Source organism: Melitaea cinxia, chromosome 1 (genome assembly GCF_905220565.1).
Source record: "Melitaea cinxia chromosome 1, ilMelCinx1.1, whole genome shotgun sequence".
NCBI lineage: Eukaryota > Metazoa > Arthropoda > Insecta > Lepidoptera > Nymphalidae > Melitaea > Melitaea cinxia.
The window spans coordinates 17,759,678-17,786,685 of record NC_059394.1 but is presented as its reverse complement, the minus strand read 5'-3'; the positions used below and the strand labels follow the sequence as shown (position 1 = coordinate 17,786,685).

At 32.1% G+C, this 27,008-nt stretch overlaps 1 protein-coding gene across 1 annotated transcript; it reads left to right on the top strand.

Annotated features, from left to right (window-relative positions):
- The first annotated feature begins 6,456 nt into the window (after positions 1–6,456).
- LOC123658170 (acetylcholinesterase) lies at positions 6,457–25,117 on the top strand. Its single transcript, XM_045593613.1, has 15 exons — positions 6,457–6,762; positions 7,760–7,909; positions 9,362–9,499; positions 10,807–10,953; positions 15,019–15,175; positions 15,820–16,031; positions 16,454–16,624; positions 17,031–17,232; positions 18,487–18,674; positions 19,226–19,518; positions 20,155–20,350; positions 21,039–21,154; positions 22,291–22,326; positions 23,987–24,134; positions 24,800–25,117. The coding sequence occupies exons 1-15, from the start codon at positions 6,457–6,459 to the stop codon at positions 25,013–25,015; spliced, it is 2,676 nt and encodes an 891-aa protein (XP_045449569.1). The 3' UTR covers positions 25,016–25,117.
- Positions 25,118–27,008: the final 1,891 nt, after the last annotated feature.

Below are 27,008 nucleotides of genomic sequence, written 5' to 3'. Positions count from 1 at the left end.
GTCCAACAATTTTTTGTTTTGCGGACCATTTGGCGCCCCTGTATGAGTAGCTGCTGGGGCATGATGCTAAAATAACAGATAATGCCGTATCGTTTTACAACCCTCGTGATGAATCTTTTAATTTACTACCCATATTTCAGTATCAATTTTGGAAGATATACTGTAGTTAGGAAAAAATAATAAGTAAGTAAGTAAGTTTTTACAATGCGCACACACCTTCGCAAAAAACCGATACCCTGAAGTTAATTAGTAAACGAAGAAGAAGTTAGCAACGTGAAGTTAGCTAGCCAATGAATGCGCGCGCACACCATCACAAAAAAACCGACATCCTGAAGTTAGCTAGTCAACGAATAAGACGTTGGCAACGTGAAGTCAGCTAGCCAATGAATTTATAGCTTCTTACGTGCTTAGATAAGTACGCACACTTTTTTTCTCTAAACTATAGCGTCTGACAGACGTCTTGATGTTTTTTTAACGTCTTCTATCTATGAACACTCGAGCAATCATCGCGAATCTAACTTTACCTTTACTACATCAATCCGTTCACCAAAACATAAAAAGATACAAAATACGTATTTTGATGTTCCTCATCTTCTTTAGATCTCTCATTATTTTCTATAAGATATAGCTATCATTTTCTTTCCAAAAATATATAAGGGATTGAAAATAATTTATATTTTTGATGATATTACGAGAATACCTGATTCCACGAGCCCTTAAAGACTTTACTGATTAAAAGAATGAAGGGAATACCATACAGATGAAGTTATGAATGACAATAGTTGTGAAAATATTGCAGATACACATCGGCAGAATTGTGACTTTGACTTGCTGTTGGCGCAGTTTGTAGTGGCCCTGCTTTCTGTTCCGCGGGGTTCGATCCCCACATGAGTCTGGGTGTAACGTTTGTATTTATATATTTATATATGTATTATTTCTATGTATATTTATCAAAAATATATATTTAGTTATATCAGTCGACTATTCCCTATAACACAAGCATTAAGTTGCTCACCATAGGAACAGACGATAGTGTGTGTATGTTATATAAGATAATTATTTATTTTTAACAAATATCAATTGATCTGAAAAAAGAAAATTACTGTAAGATATCTTCGATAATTGATATCTTTGATATAACTGTATTTTAAATGGTTTTTATCCATATTTTAATCAAATTATAACAAAACCGAACCTTAAATTTGAACTTATCAAATAAAAGTTTCATAATGTTATAAATTTTATTAAAGTACAACTTTTCCACTATCCTAGCACGTTCCCAGTTGACATTTGGTCATTAAATATTCCTTTGATTTAAACTTTAATTTGAATATTGTTGTTTTATATCAATATTCCCGTACCTTCTCGAATAAATCAAAAAAGAATATACTTCTTGAGATAATTAACATTAATTTAAAGCATAAAATGAAAAGTAAATATTCACAAGATTACCCACATTTTAAGACCAGACTGCAAAGACATTTTCGTACTGGCTTTCACCAGCAGATTCAGTGGCGTGGAAATTGTGATAACTGTTACGTGAATGGTAAAAAATTCGGAGCTAAACCTCGACTACGGGACTCGGCTAACTTATATTAATGAAATACAGCGAACTAGCTACAACCTACAACAACATCGAATGAAACTAAGGTGATTGTAATTGTGTTTGTTCGCAACTGAAAAAAAAACTACATTTTACATCAACAAATTTAGTACTTAATACAACGATGGTAGTCGAAAAAATAGTCAGATCCCATAAAATAGTCAACAACAATTGTATTGAGAACTCTCTCCTTTTTTTGCAGTCAGTTAAAAAAAATCACATCCCCCATTGACGCGTTTGTGTAATACGCCACTTAAGGTTGGTAATATATTACATACGATAATTAAAAAGAAAAAATTAAAATAGAAAGATTAGAGGCTTTTCCTAATAAACTGAAAAATCTTAATCAGATATTATCTAAAATTTTCGTTTAGATACACAATATAGTTACATATATAATTATAATCTACTTCTTATCTTATATGTAATAAGAATATTTATACCCAAGGGGATACAAAAAAAAACTTCTAGAATCGTCTTTCATACTGTAGCTACCTATTTTTAAAAATATCCCATTCAATTGACGTTGAATAGCCGTCAAAATGAGTCTCGATCAAAATAGGGATGGTTGTGAACACAAGCGCTGCTACGGCTGTACAGTGACCAGGGAGCGGTCCTTGCACCGCGGTAAACTTGCGAGGCGGACTGATCGAGCTACTGTAATATAATGGAGAAGGTAGATAGTAACAAGAATTTAATAATTGTAATTGCTCGCAAACGAAATAAAACCGACTTCAATAACATCGACTAGTAAATACGACGTTGGTAATCGATAAAACAGTAATTTAAGACAAGTTATACATTATAAAGAATAACTCAAAAAGTGCTCATCAGATCTCAATCAATTTTTCAATTTAAAAATTATCTTGTCATATTTAGTATTTTATATTGTTACGAGTAATAGTAAACATTTTGTAAACTTAGATAGGTGATTGTTAGCCTCATAAAGTGTATGTAACAGTGATTTAAATGTTTGACTTATATTATTATACGTTTATTGTACTATTGTTTCGTTAAATCTTCTCATATATAAAATTCTCGCATCGCGGTGTTTATAGTTAAACTCCTCCGAAATGGCTTGACCGATTTTCATGAAATTTTGTGTGCATATTGGGTAGGTCTGAGAATCGAACAACGTCTATTTTTCATCCCCCTAAATGTTAAGGGTAGTCCACCACTAATTTTTTTTTTTTAATTTTTAAATTATTTATTTTTTTTATTACGATTTGGCGTTGAGAAATACATACAACCATAAATTTTCACCCTTCTACCACCAACCCCTATTTTTAAATAGCGTTTAGCGGCAAGACAACGTTTGCCAAGTCAGCTAGTAAATAAATAAATAAAAATGAAATTTAAATAGAACCCCACGACAAGCACCAGCTTTTGTTTAAAAAAGAATTGTCACAATTGGTACACCTAGTAAAGTTTTAAGGTAAAACACTTTCAAAATACATTCTGAATGAGAACTTCATTTTTGAAGCTGGTTAAGAATCTTTATAAATACCTAAATTTGACAATTCGATTCCTACTCGGGAAAGATATTTGTTTATGCAAAAATATTTCTTTCGTGTCTTGGTATACCTACCTATTTATATCCTTGTGGGTACACAGCCGTGGTATTCCACCATACCTCCAAAAGCGCCGGTTTTTATCACAGGTGCCTGGTAACATTCATTTTTACTAGTCATTGTGGGAAATTATTCTGCCAATCCGCAGTGTAGTAGGTGATTGAGATCAAGAGAAGGACTAGGCTTTAGATTAAGAACCATCGAATTATAAGGTTTTGTAGGGTGGAGCGCGGAGCGTGGAGAGGGAGCTACACTAGGTTACACTGCTACCCTTTGGAAACCAATGGCTATGGAGATATCCATGGTTAAAGTTTTGAGATTAGAAGAAGAATTTAAAGCTGTTATAATACCTTCGAGCTCCGCATCTGACTCCACCTTAGCTCCGGTGCTGCCGGAAGTGCCACTCATTCTCCATTCCGCAGTTTTAGCTAGTTATTTTCGAACAGGAGTACGTATAAACAATATCGACTGCAAGATCAACAAACGATACGACTTACGTTACTCATGCTCCGTTCCGTAGCTTTCACACGTTATTTTCACAAACGATACAACTGATGTATAACGACTAAGAGACAGATGCTTTAAAAAAAATGGCGCGCCACTTAACGTTTCGCTCCAAAGCAATGTAAGCATAAATGCATTGTTTTTGTAATAACGGTAAAAGGCAAAGATTTAAGATCATACAGCCTTATTTCATGTTATGTTTTTTACTTAAATAATATATTTTATTTTTACTTATTATCCACATCCCTTATCCAAATCCCTTTTCACTACTTGTGTTACTAGATCTAGCTAGAAGCTCAAACCCAACCTATCAAGCATTCCGAAAACAAACAATTCAATTGTTCGATCGAAATTCTCCACATTCCGCGGCAAGCCTACCATTCCGCGAAGTTGCTATTGGATTTCCGAAGAAATAACTTTAAAAAATACCTTTATGTAAAGTAAATTACATTACGATTATTTTTTCTTACTAAAAATTAATTGTTTAAGAAATTACTAAACAGTTTTACGTAATTTGCATAAAAATGTTAACCTAAACAAGGCTTTGGAATTGTAAAGTTTTTATCAATTTACAGATCCATTTAAATAATTTTCATTACTGTTTTATTTCTTCATTTTTTTTTTCTCGATAGTTTAATCAGATGGAATAGCCTGTTTTTTTTTTCCTTTTCGTACAGATTTGGAAAGTGTGTAAAATGTGTGTACATGCGTATCTATAGTTATATATAATACCTAAATATAAAACTAAAAAATTATTAACAACTAATTTCAGGAATTACTGGTTCGAATTGAAGAATTCTTTTTGTGAATATTTTTTTTCATTCAATTAATGCGTGTGGCACAGCTAGTAATGCATACAGAGTATGTAAAGTAATATAGGCTTGTAAAGTACTCGTATATCTAGGTACACAATAATTAGCAAATAATGAAATCGTAAAAAATCTGTACCTATTAAAGTACCTAGTTATTTAATATGAACTTTCATTTATTAATGCATTATTTAAAATTTAGTAATATAGCTCTATTATTTAGTATTCAAACAAATGCCCTAATAAAATGATTTAAGAAATAATTATGACCAAGAAATTTTAATTTATTAAACAAAAGACCCTTTTGACATTTATTTTCAAAAAAGGTTTTATTGTAATTCGAGCCTATTAATTCAGCAAACTGACAGTTGTAGGCTCTTTACTTGTGGCATTTATTTTGCTTAAATTTCAGCTTGTTTAATATTCTTCCCGTTGTTAACCTTTTAGACATGCAAATTGGGTTAGGGTTGGCGTAATTTAGTATTATTCCATGTCGGTAACGATGAGGGATATCCTGATTAAATGATTTATATTATACAGTAAGTTTAAACTATAATTGTTGTTCAGATTTGTACAGGAAATAATAATTGCTATTTTATTGTTCCAGGAACCATTTTGCTACCTTTCGAACTAAAATTAACATAAATAATATAATATTTATATAAACCTTGTACTGATGACAATTAATACGCCGAAAAAGTTATTATTCAATTTGATGCATTCGTACGGAATTTATCTGCTAACATATATTTCGTCGATTCATTTTAATTTATCTAGATTTAACAACGCGCAAATTTAAATCTTTCACTCCAATACTATTGAACTATTATAATGTAATTAAGTTGGTAAGTAGAAAGTTGAAGACTCGAATTAAGAGATTGTAAGCTTTTAATCCTGAAACTCCGCTTAACATCAAAATTCTAATTATGACATTAAAGGTATTAAGCTTTTATGGCTTTTAGGTGTTTAAAATTTTGTTTAGTCTTTATTGAATATAGTGTAAAACGTCTTATCTAGGTATATAATTTAAATTAATTAAAATTTGGTACATTTTTTTTTCACAATTAGTCGTTCAAAATGATTAACTTAAAGTTAAATTTATGTATTTTTAGGTTTTGTTTGTATTATAACATTTGCAGCGTATTGCTTGATTGAACAAATAATTAAATGTGTTAAGTATCGCAAACGTGTCACGCTTTGTGATCAGACTATAAACGCAAGAACTCGACCTGAGTTTAGTAAAAAAATGTACATTTTTATAATTGTTTAATCGTACATAACATTGTAATTAACAAATGGCCAAAATTAAACTTCCATTTGTCTGATTACTAGCTAGTTAAATAATTTTATCGCTTTGGTTAATTCCAGAAACTCGCTACTATAACTTTTTTTCTTTCTTCTCTATTCTTATCTTTTTGTGTCTTTATGATATTCGAATTAGATTATCTCTTTGTTATTTTTCTTTTAATATATAAAAAACACAAGTTATTGTTACTTTTTAGAAATAATATTAAAACTTTCCGAACGCAACATAGTAATAAGTGACTAACTTCAGTCCCCTCAAGTTCGTTATAGTGATGTCGAAACAACTTGAAATGATAAACAAAAGTCTGATAGCTGTGGCCTGTGGGCGTTGCCACATTTTATTTCCCTGATATTTCATTGATTAATACTGTGATAACATGATATGACTCGCGTAGATTGTGACTGTGTGCTAGATTTATGTTATAAATTTTTCATATATGTGTCATACGTCAATTTAAAGTACATAACACAAACAAAACTATGAAAGAACATACTTATCCAATAACTTATTAAAAAACGAATTTATTTATTAAAACAAAGCTAAAAGTTGTGGGTATCGAGTGTAAAGCAAGTGTTTAATACACAATTTCGATCCTACGAATTTAGAACAGGACACGAATATGTAATTAGTTTTCAACGTATTAAAAATTAGCGTGTGTGAAAAATGTTGAGAAATATTTTATTAACATTTCTATTGTATGCAAATGTGAAATCTCAGTCAAACAAAGATCTGTACAGCGGACAATTTGATAACGATTATTATAATGTTCGTCAGCAAGACAGTTCTCGTGAATCTAGGCTCCCCAACCCTGGGGATAGTAACTACAGGACGTATGTGTACAACGACAGGAGATATGGAACAAACCCAAATAGATACAATCCCTATAACCCTAACATAAACAAGCCAGGAGGCTTTCCTTACAATCCAATAGATACAAATCCATTGGATGATCAGTTCAAATACAATACAGTAAGTTTTTTTTTATTTATTACATTACACTAATATTTATTACAACACTACTACACACTCCTACAAACTTAACCAAGTTTATTATAACAGTGTCACTTTTGCCTGCGAATCAAATTACTTTGTTGTGTTTATTTTTATTGAATTAGACTTAATGCCTTTTAGTAGTGCTCAGACAGCACAAGTGATTTAAAAATCAATTCATCAATCAATTCAATCAAATCATTGAATCATGTTTTTGAAACTAATAAATAATAATAATAATATCATACACAACAGTCTCAGTCTCTTAAGAAGAATTTTACTAAAAAAAATTGTATTTATTATATAAAAACTTGAATTTTAATTTGTTTTACTGTTTGTCAAAAATGAATAAATTATAGTCTCACTATTAATAAAAAGTAAACTTCCAATTGTAATTTTAATTATAATTTAGTAATAGCATGATAAAATCAATTACCTGAAGGTCAAAATAGAAAAAATTGCCATTAAATAAATAAATTGTATTTTTAAATCTATATTTATAAAAATTAATGGTTAACATTGTATAAGATGGCAAAGTTAAATAAGTTGATTTTGATATCGCAATATGCTTACAAGAAGAGCACCTCAAGCTCAGTTGCGACAAAAAAAAAAAAAAAAAAAATTTCTAAACACATGGCCATCTGGAGTTCCCACTTTGGGTATTTTAATTTTATTTTAGCCAAGCTCTGCATGTGATATCAGCAAAATCTATGATGACAAGTAGACGGCTTCCACTTATTAGTGGAAATATATAGAACTATAAAGTTGGCATGATTGAACATAAAGACCTGAAATATATTTGCTTCTTGAAAAGGATTATATCATTATATTTTACTTTCTGTGGTGTAGCCATGCATTCATCTCCTATACTATATACTCCTGCATGGAGAAAGAGGCCTATGCCCAGTAATAGGATGTTATAGGCTAAATCAAACACTCAATCAAAATATTAAATATATAAATTTTATTTTTTTAGAAAATAGACCCAAACAATCCCGATGCATTGTTCCCCGGTGTACTTGGAGGTTGGAGAGAAGACTTGCAAGGACGAGAGAGGAGAGATTCCAGACAATTGAAAAGGGATATATTTGTTAACACTAACTATGGACAAGTTCAAGGATTTAAGGTACAATATTGATGGTAAAAAGGATATTTTTAATAATTTTAATTTTACCTTTTTTTTAAATAATTTTATCACTTGAAGTTTTATTTGCTTTGAAATATTCCTACTGTTATATTGTTGTACTAGCTGTGCCCGCAACTTCGTCTGCGTGGAATTTAACAAAAAGTAATTATAAAACAAATAAATTTATAAAATAAAAGTAGCCTAAGTTACTCCTTGCTACATCAGCTATCTGCCAGTAAAAGTCCTGTCAAAATTAGTCCAGCCATTTCATAGATTTGCTGGAAAAAAACAGACGGATAGACAGACAAAAATTCAGACAGTAAAAAATTTTTATTTTGGTATATGTACCTTGTATACATCCATATACATTTAGTAAAAAGTGGTTATTTTAATATTACAAACAAACACTCCCAATTTTATTTATTTGTATAGTTATAAAAGAAAACCTTAGTAAACCATAAACTTAAAGAAATTAATATATGTATATCATCCATCATATGAAGACTGATAGTTATTTTTTTATTGTATCCAAAATTCTAAAAAAAATATAATAATAATTTTGTTATAATACATTTACTCATCTTATACTTGTTAAATGTTGTTTTTGTATAACAAAATAATATGCAATATAGTATTAAATAGAAAATATATACAAAAAATGTTAGAAATATCACATATGTACCAACATAATAGTTACTTCGTCTCCGGTGGCAAGTGATACAAGTGATACAATACAACAAAAAATTCTTGTTTGTGAACCAAGTGAAGCTACATACAACTTAGACATCTTATTGTGTAGAAAAAAACATTCTTCAGTCTACTTAAATCGCTGATCACAGGAGGCACATTAAACATTAAATTAGTAGTGTTTTTTTTAAGAAAAAAGGTGTATATGTGCAATTTACACAGGGCAGAAGTCAAATTTCTGAAAAGTCGTAGGAGGTAGACCGTTGCGATTTGTTCTATCGACGATGATCACGGTCTCATGATAAAGGTCAAGCGCCATACAAAGTGCGTCACTTATGCGTTTTGAGCAGAAATGTATTCTATCTCATTCTTTCCTGTACATTTATGTGTTTCTATCTTTATCGTGACGCGTTTCTCGTTTAATCGCGTTTGAAATCACGATTTTAAAGAAGTTTAACTTCAAAAATTATATTTAGAAATTATGTACGATCAAAACTTTATAATATGACTAGCTGACCCCGCAAACGTTTTCTTGCCATATATCTTATTAACCCCCCTTAATCCCCCCTCCACTACAATTTAGAGGTATGAAAAATAGATGTTGTTCGATTCTCAGACCTACCAGATATGCACACAAAATTTCATGAGAATCGGTCAAACCGTTTTGGAGGAGTATAACTACAAACACCGCGGCACGAGAATTTTATATATTAGATTATTTAAATTTCTACATAATATCTTACTAAAGTTTTTCTTTCATATTAGGTATATTTATATGACAACCCTGATCCGAATTCTGGCTATCGACCATGGCTGACGCCAGTAGAGAGGATACAGGGAGAAGTGTCTGTTTTCCTTGGAATTCCTTATGCTAGACCACCTGTCTTGGAAGGGAGATTTAAGGTGAGATATTTCTTTGACACGTTCAACGTTCCTATTACAGTCAGGCCCATGAATATTCTCAACCTGCCAGACTTGAGGAATGTCGAATTCGCGTCGATCATATCAATTATCTGCAATTCTCATCTATAGATGTTTCTAGTATTAAATAATTTTTATCTTCAATATATTTTTAAGTTTGGATATCTGAAATGTAAGAGGATGTGAATGTAGTGATTACTTTTTTTTTTGTTTTGTTTATTCCTGGTATTAATAAATTTAGTAGTTAATACTAAATAGGTATAAATCTGCAAATAGTATTTCATTTTCATTTTGGAATAAGGTATGTCTATGTTAAACCTCAGTCAGTGTAATTCATAAAATTTTCGTCATATTTCGTTAGATATTTGTATTTCCATTAATCCTTGATATTGTTATTATGAAAAAAAAAAATATTAAATACTTAGTGAATAATATATAAATGAGATAGATAATTATATCATACTAGCTGACCCTGCAAACGTTGCTTTGCCATATATCTTATTAACCCGCTTAATCCCCCCCCCCCCTTATAACTTAGGGGTATAAAAAATAGACGTTGGCCGATTGTCAGACCTACCCGATATGCCCACAAAATTTTATTAAAATCGGTTAAGCCGTTTCGGAGGAGTTCAATGTTTAACACCATGACACGAGAATTTTATATATTAGAAGATATGCTTAGAAGACTAGATGATTCACACAATATCACCTGTGTTAAAGTTTGTGCTCATTTCTGCTTCATGTCATCGTGTACTATTTTATAACCTATATATATAATTCGTGAAGGGCGCCACTTCATAAATTTGTTCTGGCGTTTCATTTTGTTTATCATTTTGTATTTGAAATCGGGTGTCTGTCGTGCAGTTCAATTTAATTTTGAGCGACATCTGACGGGATGTTTCAGAATTATCCCTAACAATGCGTTTGTTTTTTATATAACCAAGTTGGCAACAAGCATACGACTCTCTTAATGATAAGCTATTACCATAGCTTATAGAAGTCTGCAACACCAGAAGCATCGCAAGCGCGTTGCCGACCCTGTCCCCAATTCCCTTAAGAGCTCTGGTCACCTTCAGGAACCTTCTCCAACAGGAACATAACACTGCTTGAAAGCAGTATTATTTAGCTGTGATCTTCTGCAAGGCCGTGGTACTACCCCAGTCAGGCTGCTCTATATTTTGAGCAGGAAATTTCCTGCTGCGCCTTACCTCAGTTAAATTGCGTATTTGAAGTCGATTTTTTTTCGTTTGAGAATAAACACAAATATAAATCTTTTTTTCACATCATAGCCACCCCGTCGACATCCAGGTTGGCAACTCATGCAAGCGGTAGACTGGGGTCCAGCCTGCCCACAGCCTGTCAGATTTACAGGGGCCACTAAGGGAATACGAGATATGGATGAAGACTGCCTGTACCTCAATATATTCTCGCCTAATGTAAGTAATTTCGATTATATTTAAACCACTTCAAATGAGGCGAAGGTTCTTAATTGAACTGATTTTTATTTTTTTGCATAATAAGTATGTATTTTTCTGAAGAACGAATCTGTAATAAAACAAAAATTGAGTGTGCTTTATAGTGCGTTCAACGAGCCGAGATACCAAATGTAAACAAGCCAAATGTGAGGTCATTAAACTATGCAGGGTTTTGTAACCTTTTTATTACTTACACAAATTTTTAATATGTAAAATATTTATATTTTGATAATTACTGAATTTAATATAATTAATTAAATATAATTATGGATTTAAGATTTGATACTTCTTAAATAATAATTATCGAAATATAAAAATCATCCCGATCGCTTCAGGACGCGAAATGAAATAAAAATAAATAATACAAAATCAAAGGGCCGTACGCGGTCCGATTGTTTTCAAGGCCAGTTAAAATATCGTTCGATCTTTCAAAGAGACGTGCAGCAGATAGCAAACAAACAAGATAGAAAGAGATAGACTATATTTTGTTTGTTCCGTCGTCGCTACGAAAAAATGATGGGCTTTGTTTACATTTGGTATCTCTTCTCGTAGAACAGACTTTAGACCACACGATCAAAACTTCTTTAACTCCATCTAACTTATATCTCCATCTCGACCTCCGTTCGCCTCGCCAGATTACATTTTTCGTAACGCTCTCGTCACGCATTCACCAGCTTACTACCCAAGTAAAGCGTGCGTGTACTAATTTTACTTCAATAATTCGCACGGACGCACGATACAAGTATCATAAACTCATACTGACAATACATTTTCTAACTTTTTAACCTAATTCAGACTTGTTCTAAATCAAAGGCTAAGTCATAAATGTAAAAATTTCTTATTTTAAACACTTGCAACGAAATTTCAACTGCAAAATCATCTCTCACTGAGAGTCACTCATCAAAGCCGACCGTGTCGGTAGTCTGCAAATTAGACCAATTAACCCTTAGCAAGGCTTGACTAATGATTCATTTGTACGGACGTGACACATGCTTCGCCGCTTCAATTAGACTGAAGCGTTTTAAGTCGATACTAAGTTGAGCTTGGGTAATTTATGTGATAATTCTGTAATTGTAATAAGTTGTCTCGTACTTCAAAACACATGTATATATTATTTTGAAGTGAAATTCTTTATCGGCGTTGGAAAAAAAAATTACCGTCACATTTTTCGGTTACGCGTCACATTTTTCCGTTACGCGCCATCTTTTTCTTGTCCCTACCACGGTTGATTCGAGGAGTACTTTCTCCAGCGGAGTAGGGATAGCATGTCGTTTAAGCGGACTTACTCCCACCACTAGACTTGACCGTTTCTCTATCGCACCCTTATTTATTTCTAGCACTCTATAGTGACGTGATAAATATGCAAAATGCTGTAATAATCTTAGTAGTAATAAGGTAAAATGAAATAATTGTATTATCTGTATTCATGTCTATGATAATAAAAGTCATTTGTTAAACTTTATCTAATTTAACTTTAATAACCAATTTCTGTTAAGTTGCATATAGTAGATCATTTTTCGAAAAATAAGGTCATAAAGAAGTTTCAATTCTTACGTGTGTACACTAGTACACGCACACATTTTTTTTTTTTTTTGTGTAGGACTAACACATACTTTTTCATAAAAATTTAAATCAATCCGCTTACTTACGATTTAATTTACATATGTAAATTTTCTTAAAGTAAAATAAGATACCTTCTGTGTCACAAATATTATTGTAAGCAAGTAATCTGGTCAATTTAGAAATTCGATTATTGATTTTAGAGATTACAAATTTTTGAATCGTTATATCAGAAACGGTGGCTCGTAGGAAAAAAAGTATATATACATTTTTATAGATAATTTTATGATCTACAATTTTTGTCTGAAGTATTTTTATGATAAACTTACCTTCTTGGTGAAAATCGTGACTCATTTTTTTTTTAAGTTTGACCTTGAATAACACATTTCCATACAGGGGAAAGATGGGGAACTTTCAAATTTTATTTATAATTATATTTTGAACAATTTCACCAATTTTTTGCTCGTTGTAAATTTATGTAGCTTCACTCTTATTTTTGGTTTAATTTGACCGGACTAAAGACGAGTTTTGTAAAAATAACATTTTTTTTTTAATATGAACAGAAATAGGAACAGCTAATAGTGGCCAACTGAATCACCTTAAAGGTACATCTACAGAAAACAATAGCTATTAAAACCTAATCCTTTTTTTCCCAAAGCACAGCTTAATAAATTAAACGAATTATATCAAAAAAAAAAATTGCATCAAAAACATACATATAAATTATATTCTGAAACTTGTTAAGTTATTCTTGTTTACCAAGTTATATCTTGTTGAAAATACTCTTAACAATATCCACAGCTTCGTAACGTAGACGTTCCCGCTCTAACCCCAAGGGTCACCACTCTTGAGATTGCCGAGAATAATTACTTTGAATAACTATTTCCCTGTGGTATAAAATACAATGTAAACAGCAACAATAGACCTCCGATCCGTTTATTTCATATAAATGATTTAAAATATTGAATGACTGTTAACATACTAGATGTCTAGCGCGATTTTACCTCATGTTTTAGTCCTTACACAACTTTATTTTTATGTTTGACGTGACGACGTCTAATAAATCGATGAACGCCGGCTGCATGCACGAAAAAGGATGACTCGTTGTAGCGTTACACTCATTGTCCCGTTACGTTTAGTGGAAGCGCATCTATCTATCTTCCACTCGAGTGGCCTATACGTTTGAGGAGATGTTTTGTTATGACGTTGTCACGTTAAACTATCGTCCGTAAATCAACTTAACAGACAACCAATTTTTTTTTCACTCCTAATATTACGACTGTTACGCTTGAAGTTTCATAATCTATCATGCTCCTAAAATGAAATTTAAAAAAAAAATGTAACGAAAAAGAGTGTGTCAGTTCCGCCATATCAGTGTAGTTTACTCCTTTCTGAGCAGGGTAAAGGGTATTAATGTTTATATACATTGAATAATATCTCAATTCAATGTCATATCATAAAAGTTATGCCTTTCTCAACTAGACTATGATATTTACGTAAATGTAAAATCCAGTTTCCCAAATCGTAATTTCTTTTTTTTTTTTTCATTCTGTCGATCTTTTACTAATAAGTTCTTACTTTAGTGGTCTGGGGCTAATTTATCTTACTATTGAAATTCTTATAAACGTACATAGTTATAACTTACAAATGTTGTTATATGATATACCTACACAACTTTTCCTTTAGTTATTTTGTTTCAACCACAACATGTCTGGGCAAATATTTTGCAATTCATAATAATTTTGACATCCATAATAATAAGTAATATTATAAATTCTGTAAAGTAATACATTAGTATGAACTCAGTAATTGGTTTCGTAAAACGTAATTTAAGTAAGTTAGATATTGTATATTGTTTTGTGGTTTATGAAAAAAAAAGCATAGATTAATAATTATTGATATAATCTATTCTAGCCCTTCCTTTCTGTACTATATCAACGAGAAGTGCGGATTGACCAACGCTTATTTAATTTTTTTCTTTTTTTTTATACAACTTGGTCAGCAAATAAGCGTACGGCTCACCTGATGGTAGGCGATTACTGTAGCTTATAGACGTCTACAACACTAGTAACATCGCAAGTGCGTTGCTGACCCTATCCCCTATTCCCTCCAGGAGGTCTGAGGTAGGGCACAGCAGGAATTTCCTGCTCAAAATATGGAGCAGCCCGACTGGGGTAGTACCTCGACCTTACAGAAAATCACAGCAAAATAATACTATTTTCAAGCAGTATTGTGTTCCTGTTGGTGAGTAAGGTTACAAGAGCTCCTGGGGGGGATTGGGGATTGGGTCGGCAACGCGCTTGCGATGCTTCTGGTGTTGCAGGTGTCTATAAGCTACGGTAATCGCTTACCATCAGGTGAGCCGTACGCTTGTTTGCCGACCAAGTGACATTAAAAAAAAATCTAATTACCTAAATTAAACTATAGTTCTAATATAATAACCAAAGAAAATCTTTTGTCAAACAGACAGAAGCGGGGTCCACAGCACAGAAATACCCAGTAATGGTATACATCCACGGAGGTCAGTTTTCTTCTGGTGCGTCAAATCTCTTCCCGGCGCATGTAATGGCCGCCTTCTACGATGTAATTGTTGTGACATTTAATTATAGACTTGGGGCACTCGGTAAGTTGTTAACTTAGTACAATATTTTTAGGAATATTACATTTAAATTTACATTTGCTCGATGATAACATACGTTTTCAGTTTTATGAAGCTTATTTTATATGTATTGCAAACAATTTTGTACTGTTGGATTGGACAGTTTATTGGTAAAAGATCTCTGTTGATCCGTCTACACTACTCTACAAATTTTTTATTATTTTATTATTAGGTGCGTATGTACATGATAATTATATGGTTGTAATAATCAACACCCAAATTCATATCTAATCAATTAATCTGATTCGGAGCTAAATTTTTAATAATACTGTTTCGCTTCTAATTTTATCTCCACTATAATATCTAACAAACAAAAAAAAATTATAATTAGAACCTCTTGAAACAAATGAAAAAAGAAATAAATATATTTGGTGTGATATCCTGAAACCTTTGCTATATCAGGTACTATAATCAATTCTATCGATATTCGAAAACCTATGTCAAAGTCTATGTCAATCATCCAAAATCGTGCTTAGATAACATATTGAAAGCAACTTTTAATATATTATTTTTAACGTGTTTGGTTCGAAATTGAACATTTCGTGACCAAAATGCGCCATTTTTCTTAATATATGAATCGAGTTTAACTCTTTCCCATTATTTTCCAGGATTTCTATCAACCGCCGATGAAAACTCCCCCGGTAACTATGGTATCCTAGACCAAGCGTTGGCTCTGCAATGGGTTAAGGATAATATAGAGCCATTTAATGGGGATTCGGGCTCAATAACTTTGTTTGGACCCGGTGCTGGTGCGGCTTCAGCCGGGCTACTTGCTGTCTATCCGCCTACTAGGGATATCGTCTCTAAAATTATAGCACAGGTTGTTACTTGGATAATTAAAATATATAAGTAATGAATTAAGTTAGGACAGCAAACATTCAGAGAGATGGTTACTCCGGACATCGTTTCTAGGGTTATATCGCAAGGCACTTTAAAAATCGAAAAAAAAAAAAAACGAGTGTGCTTTAGACCACACAACTCAAGTAAAATTTCTTTAGTTGCCCGTAAATTATTTTACTCTTTCTCTTTCTAACTCTTCCTTTTTCTATCTTCACAAATTTATATCTTCCTCTCAACTTTTGTCGTTCGCAACCGTTTACCTCGCCCGATCACACTTATCATAACGCTCTCGCCACGCATTCACCAGCTTTCTAAAGTAAAACCTCTTTTGTACGATAAAATAATTTTAGAGATTCATTAAAGCTACTTATAATTACGTATTTTTTTCTTTTTTTTTTTCAGAGTGGTTCCGCATTAGCCGATTGGGCGCTAATACAAGATAAATTCCGTGTTCAGAACACATCTTTAGTATTTGGAAGACTACTGGGTTGTCCCATTGACTCATCGTGGAAACTTGTTAACTGTTTACGTCAAGGGAGGAGTTTCTATGAACTGGGGAATGCTGAATTTCAGGTAATGATAATAAAAACTTTAAATATTAAAAATTTTACCCCCTTAATGATTTTGAAGTTAAAATAACATACAGATTAATAATTTTAATGTTTTGAGAGGTACCTTGATGAGTACTAATATATATTTCTAATAATAGAGCTCCATTGGCCTTTTATGGATGAAATAAATATATATTTAAAATCGTTTAAGGTAGATATTTTAAAATTTGATAACCAGTTTTTTGTATTAAAAAAAAAACTCAAAAAGTATTTGAAAGTAGTCTTAAGTATTTTTGCCTTTGAGATTACTTCCTAATTTCCTAACAATCTTCGTAATGTTGTAAAATCTTAGTTCAAAAGAAAATAAATCTAAAAGATTCGATAGCTGAATATAGATGAGAACTACAATTTTTAATTAACTTTTGCAGCCAGATGTAGGTGTTATCCCCTGGGGTCCAGTATTAGAAAATAACTTCACGTTTCCCGGTGATGAGTGGTATGACGGTTGGAGGGAAAGAGATTGGCGTTTCCTATCGACGACTCCCGAGGAACTGATAGTTAGGAGACAGTTCAATCCTAATCTGAGGTACATGACCGGTGTTACGACACAGGAGGCCGCTTATATGCTGTGTAAGTATATTTACTAAAGAAAATTACTAAAAGTCTCACACTATATATTAATACGAGAAACAAAACCTTTGTACTGCTTTTTACGAAAATTGCACGCAATTAGAGAGAGCGGAGAAGTACTAAATTTCGCACACTTATAGTTTATATAGGGAAAGAGTGCGGAATGCTAATATATTTTTTTTAAGTATTCATAAAAAATACATTTAATCAATAATAATAATAATAATAAAATTACACACCACCATGTATTTGACACACACGCAGATATGCTCTTTTGTTTATTGTTATAGAAGTATAGTCTTTGACAACGGAACTTTAATAATGTTCAATCTTATAATTTAAATTAGTTATGGTCGAATTTCGACCACTGAGCGGCGACCACTAGTAAAAATTACGAAATTTTGTATGGCAATTTTAAAACAATTTCAGAGTCAAAAGTTTTTAAATCTCTGTAATGGACATTTGTTATTGTTTGAGGTTCTTAACATCGACAGAAATTATTATTATTATAGAATATGGTCTATTTAGATCTATCAAAGATTCTTGGAAAAAATCAAAATTAAATTTGTATTTGCAGTTCGTACATTCATATTTAAATCTATGAAATATGAAGTATGAAAATGAGTTAATATTAATTGAAACCATAATTTAGGAACATTTTTTTTCTATTCTTACTTTTGTCATAACAAGCATTAGGTGGCTTACTATGGAAAAGGACAACCGTGTTATAAGATATTTCTTTATTATTTATTCCCAACTAAATCTATATAATCTAATTAATCAGCAATTTATATCCTAATCTAATCTATACAAATAAATAAAATTGGAGTGTCTGTTTGTAATATTAAAATTACCGCTTTTTACTAAATGCATATGTATGTATACACGATACATATACTAAAATGACAGTTTTTACAATTTTTGTCTGTCTGTCTGTTTATTCCGGCTAATCTCTGAAATGGCTGGATCGATTTTGACGGGACTTTCAATGGCAGATATCTGATGTAATAAGGAGTAACTTAGGCTACTTTTATTTTAGAAATTTATTTTATAACTGCGAACTGAACTTTTTTGTTAAATTCCACGCGGACGAAGTTGCGGGCACAGCTAGTTATTTCTAAAAATCAAATTGTCCAAACTGAACCTGTAATAAATAGTTGAATGATAAAACCAAGTTCGCCATTGTAAACTTCCTATGTAATGACAGTTTGTAATATTATTTAGTACAATAAAAAATATTTATAAATACCACAGATATGAACGATTCCCTCGCCCCAACTTACGAGATAGACGAGCGCTGGTTCAACCAGAAGGTCCAAGAGTTTGTCTTCCGCTACAACTACACACTGAACCCCCGAGGAGTGTACGAGGCCATCCGCTACATGTACACCTACCACCCCGAGCCGCACAACACCAGTGCCCTGCGCGACCAGTACGTGCACGTGAGTGATCTCCCACCACCTGCCACTACCTACCACCACCTACCACTACCTACTACCGCCTACTACCACCTACCACCACCTACCACTACCTCTTACCACCTACCACCACCTACCATGACTTCCCACCACATATCACTATCTACCACCACTTACCAACACCTATAACCTACGCTAAAGCTACATAATTTTAAACCCAATATACACTGATTAATTATTGTCTATTACAACCCATAGTTAATATACTGATCCCTAACTACCACCAAGCGATTGTGGCACAGATATACACCCAACCTTGCACCACAACCTACAACCTACTCTAAATATAAATACATACCTGATATACGAGTATTGTCTATCACAACCTACCTTTAAATTACACTGATCACTTCTACAACCTACATGTAAGTACAAACTCAATGTAAATACAACATGTAAGAAGGCAAACAATTTACAAATACCACGTCTTGAATCCATGTACAACAAAAATATACACTCGATATATATATATAACAACATATCATAACAATCTTACTCGAGTCTTATGTTTCCAGTTTCTCTCAGACTTCCTGTACCGAGCACCCACGGACAAAATAGTAAAGTTATTACTCGAACAAAGAGTACCAGTGTATATGTATGTACTAAATACAACGGTGGAGGCTTTCCATTGGCCCCAGTGGAGGCAGTACGCTCATGACACTGAGCATTTCTTTCTAACTGGAGCTCCATTCATGGATCAGGAGTTCTTTCCCCGGAGACATAGGATAGACAGACAGGCTTGGACGCCCAACGATAGGAATATGAGTCATTTCTTCATGAAAGCGTATACTGATTTCGCTAGATTTGGGTAAGTTTTGATAAAAAAAATTATATAAAGGTTCCTAACGGAGATAATTAAAAAAATATTTGAATGTTGTTTGAATAATTATTGATCCTTTAACTGTATCCTGTTTCTGCATTCGTTGTGATAATGACAAAAATTATCTCAATATTACAATGTGCCAAGTTAAGGTTATGATTTCGTTTGCAAATATACGAACCATTGTGTTTATTGAATATAAACTTCTTTACGTACACTTGACTTGGGGAGTACGCTTCTGAATGCGTGGCAAGAGCGCTACGAAAAGTGTGATCAGGCGAGGCGAACGAAAGTTGAGAGGGAGATATAAGCTATATATTATTACGGTGTGTGTCTAACTAAAGATGTTTTACTTCAGTCGTGTGGTCTAAACACACTCGTTTTTTTTTTGTAATATTATTTATCTATGTACATATTATTATTACTTTTTATTTTCTTTTAGTAAAACTTTTTTGTGCACAGAAAATAAAACTAATGTTACTTTTAATTTTTTTTTAAAGTATTTCTGACTTTTTTCTAAAAGATAAACTATTGAGTGTCTGCCAGTTATTTTGTTGTAGAATAATGATCCAAAAAATTTTTTTTTTGAACCAATTATAAAGTAAAGCTTCATTTATTATTTAGGGACCCAACACGTTCCCGTATATTAGGCATACATTTCGAAATGGCTCAAGCAGGGCAACTCAGATACTTGAACCTGAACACAACTTTTAACTCGAGTATCCAGCTCAACTACAGGCAAACTGAACTGGCTTTCTGGACGGTTTACTTGCCAACAGTTATTGGTAGACTTGTGCCTACATACCCGCCAATTACCGAGGTAAGGAACAAATATTGGTATATAGCGTTCTGGATTTTTGTTATTTTCTTATGTCTAAAGACATTGCCTATTATTTTAAATAAATAAATAGATTCTGCTAGGGAATAAATTGTATGGATTTTGATAAATTTAATTTTTTTGTTGTTTTTATACAGTAACTGGAATTGGTGTTAAAGATGAAGTCATTGTTTTTTTTTTCACGTTTGCACGAAAATTAACTACATAAAATTGCTTCCACATAAATAAAAACCAATATTTGCTGAATAAATTTCGACGCGTTAGCGCAACCATTGTATTGTATTGTGGCTATTGTGCTGGCAGTTACGGGTTCGATCCCCGCACATGACAAACATTTGTATTGGCCATACAGAATGTTTGCCGTGGTCTGGGTGTTTGTCCAGTCCTTGTAGTTCCTGTTCCTGGTTGTTATCATGTACACCTGATAGCATTTTGACATTTTTATTTAATATTGTATCGAAAATCAATGTGATCTAACTCTACTTACTTTTACGAATTGGAAAACCTATTAACGAAATAGTATTCCGAAAACATGTCAATTTCAAAACAATTTTAATTAAAAAGTGCATCCTAATATATTTTTTCTATATCTTGTTTGGTTTCTAATGTTTCTGTTCCATACAAAAAATGTTTATTTTCCATGTTTTCCATGTTTCATATTTTATTCCAGTACTGGTGGGAACCGAAGCAACCTCTGCAAATAGCGTTTTGGACGGTTTCATGCGCTTGCCTCGTTTTGATAGTGTTGCTGGTCGTATGCTGTATGCTATGGAGGAACGCTAAGAGGTCAGTGGATTCTTTGAAATAACGGCGTTTGTGGGGGTAGCTAATTTTACTATATATTTTTTTTTAAAATAATTAACAGAAAGGGTATTTGAGTGTGGATTTTAAATTGTTTTTTATTAATATATTCATATTCGTTTTTTACTAAACGCTTTATGTACATTACTGTTTTTGATGATTTTGATTTGTGTCATTTTCTGTGACTTGAAAAATGAAAAACCTTAAATTTCAGTTAGATTATTTTCATTCTTTTGAAAATTTCAAGAACATAAACTTAATTTATAAATTATTTCAACGCTCCATGTTACAGTTGATAAAATCGCAAATCCGTTTTCTTAACACTTGTATAGTCCCACATTTCAATTATTATTTTACGTTGTTTCACTTACTTAACAGATCACTAATCGTAATAAGTATTTATATGAAATTATTTCGAATATTTTACTAAACAACTAATATATCTTTTAATAATTTATATGATTTAATTTTAACATTTTACGAAAAGTTTCAAAGTTGATAATTTAGAATTCAAGAGATAATTGTCAAAAGTTTATCAATAAAGTTAGCCCCAATTCAAAGTATTACAAACCAAGCATAACATAATGCAAATTCCCTAAAGACTATTTTGAGGGATTTTTCTTTGTTAAAAAAAATATATATCACATAGATGAAATATACGGTTTTTTAAAGGCTTTTTACTTTCATATGTTATTGTCAGTGAAATTATGTAAAAAATTAACTTGACTAACTTTGAAAATTTTATTTCCTGAATTCTACTACATTTAAACTAACTGATTATTGAATAACGAGTGTGCTTTAGATCATACGACTGAAGTAAAGCTTCTTTAGCCATAAGCTTGCACTATCTCTTAGATATACGAAACGTAACTGGCTATGAGAGAAAGAGAGAGAAAATGTGTGTTCACACTTCTCTTGCTCAGTTCGCCTCGCTCGATCACACTATTCGTAACGCTCTCATCACGCATTCGACAACTTACTCTCCAAGTCAAGCGTGCGTAGAGAAGTTTTACTTCAATAACTGCATTAATAAAAAAAATAAACAATTTTAAGCCTAACACCGAACATATAAAAAATGCTTCTATACTAAATTACTAACCCAATATTTTTTTTAATAACAGGGCTGTACCACCGAAGTGGAAATTAGTGCCAACAATGTAGGTGATCCTTACTAATTGCAATTATATATAACTTAAAACAGAATTGTCCAAAAAAATATTACTTAGGACAAACTATATGCGACACAATAATGTACAGAGTGGATATTATTCTATGAGCTCACTGAAATATAACTTCATTAACTTGTGCTGATGTATTCCAAAAAAATACCTTTTTGATGTAATTATGAAAAAGTTTTGGTCAATTCTGTATATCTTGCACTATTTCGTACTAAGCCACTTTTGTTTTGTAATGCTTTTAATATAAATAGGTGTTTTTTTTTTGTTTTTTTTTTTGGGTTATTGGTTGATAAGTGATTCCGAATTTCCTAATCGCTATATAACAATGTTAAATAATATAATTTACAAAACTAAATTGTTTTATACGTTGCAATTTAGTAAGAGACGTGTATTTCAAATTGATATTTGATTTTACCTATTTATTTGTGAAGCAAAAAATACAATTACTTAAAACCTAAGTCTCTGGAACTTATCCCAAATTTTTTTACAAGCGTCACAATATTTGATACTTTGTATGTATGGTGAGTGTTCTGAAGAACTGTTTGATATAGTGCTGCCGTCTAAGGGCTAAGTTACATCCACACCACTTGAATGCTTGGTTTACAAGCAATGTGCGAACTTCGTGCGCATTATTTCCGCTTACATGCAAACCGTAGAATGGCCTTCTTTCCCTGAGCGCTATAATTTAGGGGTTGTCAAGCGTCAAATGTATATGCATTTTTACCTAAAGGCCGGCAACGTACCCGCAACTCCTCCATTGTTGCAAATGGGTGACAGTAGCTATTTAACAACAGATGGCTTCGTCTGCTCATTTGCCCGCATAGTTACACAAAAAAAAAATTTGACAACAATACTTCTGATTTAGTCTTGATTCATTTTTTATTTACGTCAACGATTGATTTTTAAACGTTGTTTTGCCATATATGTTACTAACCCCCTAAATCCCCCCTTTATAACTTAGGGGTATGAAAAATAGATGTTGGCCGATTCTCAGACCTACCCGATATGCACACAAAATTTCATAAAAATCTGTTCAGCCGTTTCGGAAGAGTATGTTAACTAACATTGTGACACGAGAATTTGATTATAGAAATATTTTAAAATGTAAAATCAATTACAATCAGTATTAATCAGGCCTCCCCAAGTTCGCGCCACACATCCCGGTTTTCCGCAATCCTCATCCAGCCTACACCGGCAATCCTATTAATTTATATCGCCCAATTCATAAAATGTATACTTTATCAGAACAATATCACCACATTTTTGACTAGAGTATTGTGTAACTCCTTCTCTGTTAAAGCTGTCCAACTTTGGAACTCTCTTCCTCTTCCTAATAGACAAGCTCAATCTCTCTTCTCCTCATGTGTGTGTGTGTGTGTGTGTATTTTATATATGTAAGTGTTATGTATGTTTATTATTATTATATATTGTCTATTAGTACTTTGTTCGAGTATTCTAATTCGCACACCGATCGTTTGTTTACTTCCTAACTGCAGTTTCTATTTCGTGTCCCAATGGTTACCCAAAGGTTGTCTGAAAGAGATCGCTCTTTCAGCGATAAGACCGCCTTTGTACATCTTTCATGTTATGTTTAATAACCACAACAACCCTAAAAACTAATAAAAACATATATTTATAGAGAAACGGACCGCTACTACAACGGTGAAGTATTTATGGTGCCTGAAATGGAGGGTATCGACAATACTTCGCGGTCAAGAGACAATATCTACGAATATCGAGACGTACCAGCCAAGAGGCCACAAACCCCACAGACACTTACTAGGACGGTGAGACTATTTCATATATTTAGGAGGTTCAAAACGCAACGTGTAACCAAATATTTCCTTTTTACTACAAATCTTTACATTTTTGATTTTTAGAACGTTTTTGTTAAAGTAATTCCATTATTTAGAAAATCGAAGACAATAGATTTAACCACTTTTTCTTTATATATAAATAAAATTATTTGTCTATTTTTGTGAGAGTACAAATAAACCTAATATAAAAAATAAACCTAAATTGCTCTGAAATTAAAGAAACTACATTTAAAGTTTATTATTATGTAAGTACTTTATAATAAACTAAATAAATTTTACAGCATTCTTTCTGATATCGTTTTATCTCTCTTAATTACAGGCGGCCAGGCATATTTTAACTAAAGAGGTTCTTTAGGAATTTCTTAATATAAAATTTACACTACGCTTTAGAATGTAATATCCCACAGCTGGGCATAGACCCCTTTCCCCATGTAGGAGAAGGATCAGAGCACACTGCTCCAATGCGGGTTGGCGGATATATTCCCTACCATGAGTAACGATCAGGCACCCACGATAATGCCCTTACGCTAACGCAACGTCATAGAAATATCTATTTTATATCACCTATATGTAAATAACTACTTTTAACAAATTAATAAAACATATTCACACGTTAATATTCATCTAACCCGCAGATAAGTCAGCCACAAACGCTACAATCGTCTCAGGCCCTCTCTGAAGCGTCAACGGGGTCTGCTCTGTCCCTACGGGAAGCCCCCGTGTCCCGAGTCCCCGAAGGGCGAGGCCCCACACCCCTGTCGAGGGCCTCCGACCACAGAGGGCCTTCGCCCCTACCCCGGGCCCGCTCCCGAACGCAAATAGTCCACGGCGTACCACAGACAACCGTATGAACTAATTATAACCCTTTTTATTGAGGCTTAAGGCACCTTGATGTGGCGTCTCAACACTACTCGGTCTGCTTGTACAGGCTTCAAGCGACAGACATTAAATTACATATTAAAAGATACTATTTTTAAGCTATACAAAAATATCAATCAAATAGAATCAAAAAATCAAAATAACTTTATTTGAATCAAAATAACCTTATTGACATAGGCTTCAAAAGCACCTTCGAATCTTCACTATCGTCACCACCAAGCAATACAGTCACGAGATTTAAAATCAAACTGACATTACTGCTTGTATTTGATGTTTTATTGTATATGGCTTAGACATCTAATATGGCATGTGGTTTAATTAAATACTTCGCTAATATCCACTGTCTGTATATTGATTATAAAGCTGCTTATCCATTAGATTCTCATATCGTTTTTCAAATGAACAAATAAACTTTAAAACATTTAAAAGTACCGCCACTTTGCACACATGATTTGCTTAAATACAAGCTTTAAAACGGTTATTATGACTCTGTCATATAAATATATAGGTATATAGTTACATTATGTCTAGATTTTAGGTTTTTTTTTTAGTACTGAGTACTATCACGTGACTGCAATGTTAGTAGCTAATTAATTAAATGGTTTATAAGGCCTTATTACTGATATTGACCAATGACAAAGAAGATTAAGACCAACATACTAAATATATAAGTTTGAAAGCTTTGGATGTGTTTTTACATTGTACATACGAATACGTACGTATGCGTACACACACGCACGCACAAACACATTAAAATTTTAAATATATTTTCATTTGCTGAATGCACTGCCAAACATAAAAGGGTTAGTAATTTTAAATACAAATTGAATTATTCTGTTATTGATAATAATTAAATTATGCACAGAAAAATATAATTAATTTTAATGATTTTTAACATAACTAGACACGACACTGGGACAGATTTTGATATATAACGTAAAACCAAAACACGAAAGACTAAAATCAGACATCATAAGTACACAAATACAGAGAGACTTTTGATAATGTATTAACTTATCTTTGACATTCCATATATAGTATATAGTAATATACACATAGGATAGTAGTTATTTAAACATTGACTTTTAGATCTCATTTACAATACATAAAACACTGATTTTGTATTAATTATATATATTTTGATGTCTATTATTATATCTTGCGCAGCTACTTACTTTTTTGCTATAACGGTTTTGATAATGTTTTATACAACTAAAAAAATAATATGAATGTCAAATGAAATCAATTAAATTATTTTACTGCCCTTGTAAAAGTCATAATATACTATTTTGTAGAAAATTATCTTTCCGTCCTTCTTCCGTTAAAAAAAAGCCCAAGTAAATTAAGTCACCCAATGGTAAAGTAACTTTCTACTGGGGAATGAATTTTGTAATATAAGTTTTTAAGTTTATACATTACAAATAAATAAAAATATCAAATCAGGCCTCTTTATAATATTAAGTATAGATAATAATAATACACATATTAAAATGTAATGTGTCACCTTTGAATATGACCACCGCTAGTTAGTTACAATATAAGAATGTCCTTATTTCAATGATGCCATCACTTAAAGGCTTTAGACTGACGTAATTTTAGTTTTTAAACGAACTTTTCAACGAGATTTTCCGCATTAAATGTATTTGGTTACCGACCTCTTAGGTTGTTTAATGTTTTATAATTTTATGTAAATACATTTTTAATTATTATTTTTTTTTATATATTTACGTATTTTATACGAACTTTTTGTGTGAATGTAATTACTTTAAATTAAAATTAAAATATAATTAAAAATAATGTCGAAGGAATTTTAGTATTTAAGTGTAAATGTTTGTGATCGTCCAACCGTCCATTTTAATGTGAAAGTGCCTTTAGGTGCCTAAATTACTTAAATCAAAGTATTTATTATACCTCGTTAAGTGTATAATTTTATTATTTTGTAAACATATATTACTGCCAGCGACT

Bases quoted from the DNA above. Each gene is read 5' to 3' on its own strand.
- LOC123658170 (XM_045593613.1), top strand. From the start codon at position 6,457: ATGTTGAGAAATATTTTATTAACATTTCTATTGTATGCAAATGTGAAA. The intron at 15,176-15,819 runs GTAAGTTGTTAA...ATTATTTTCCAG, and splicing joins TTATAGACTTGGGGCACTCG to GATTTCTATCAACCGCCGAT. The intron at 21,155-22,290 runs GTCAGTGGATTC...TTTTAATAACAG, and splicing joins CTATGGAGGAACGCTAAGAG to GGCTGTACCACCGAAGTGGA.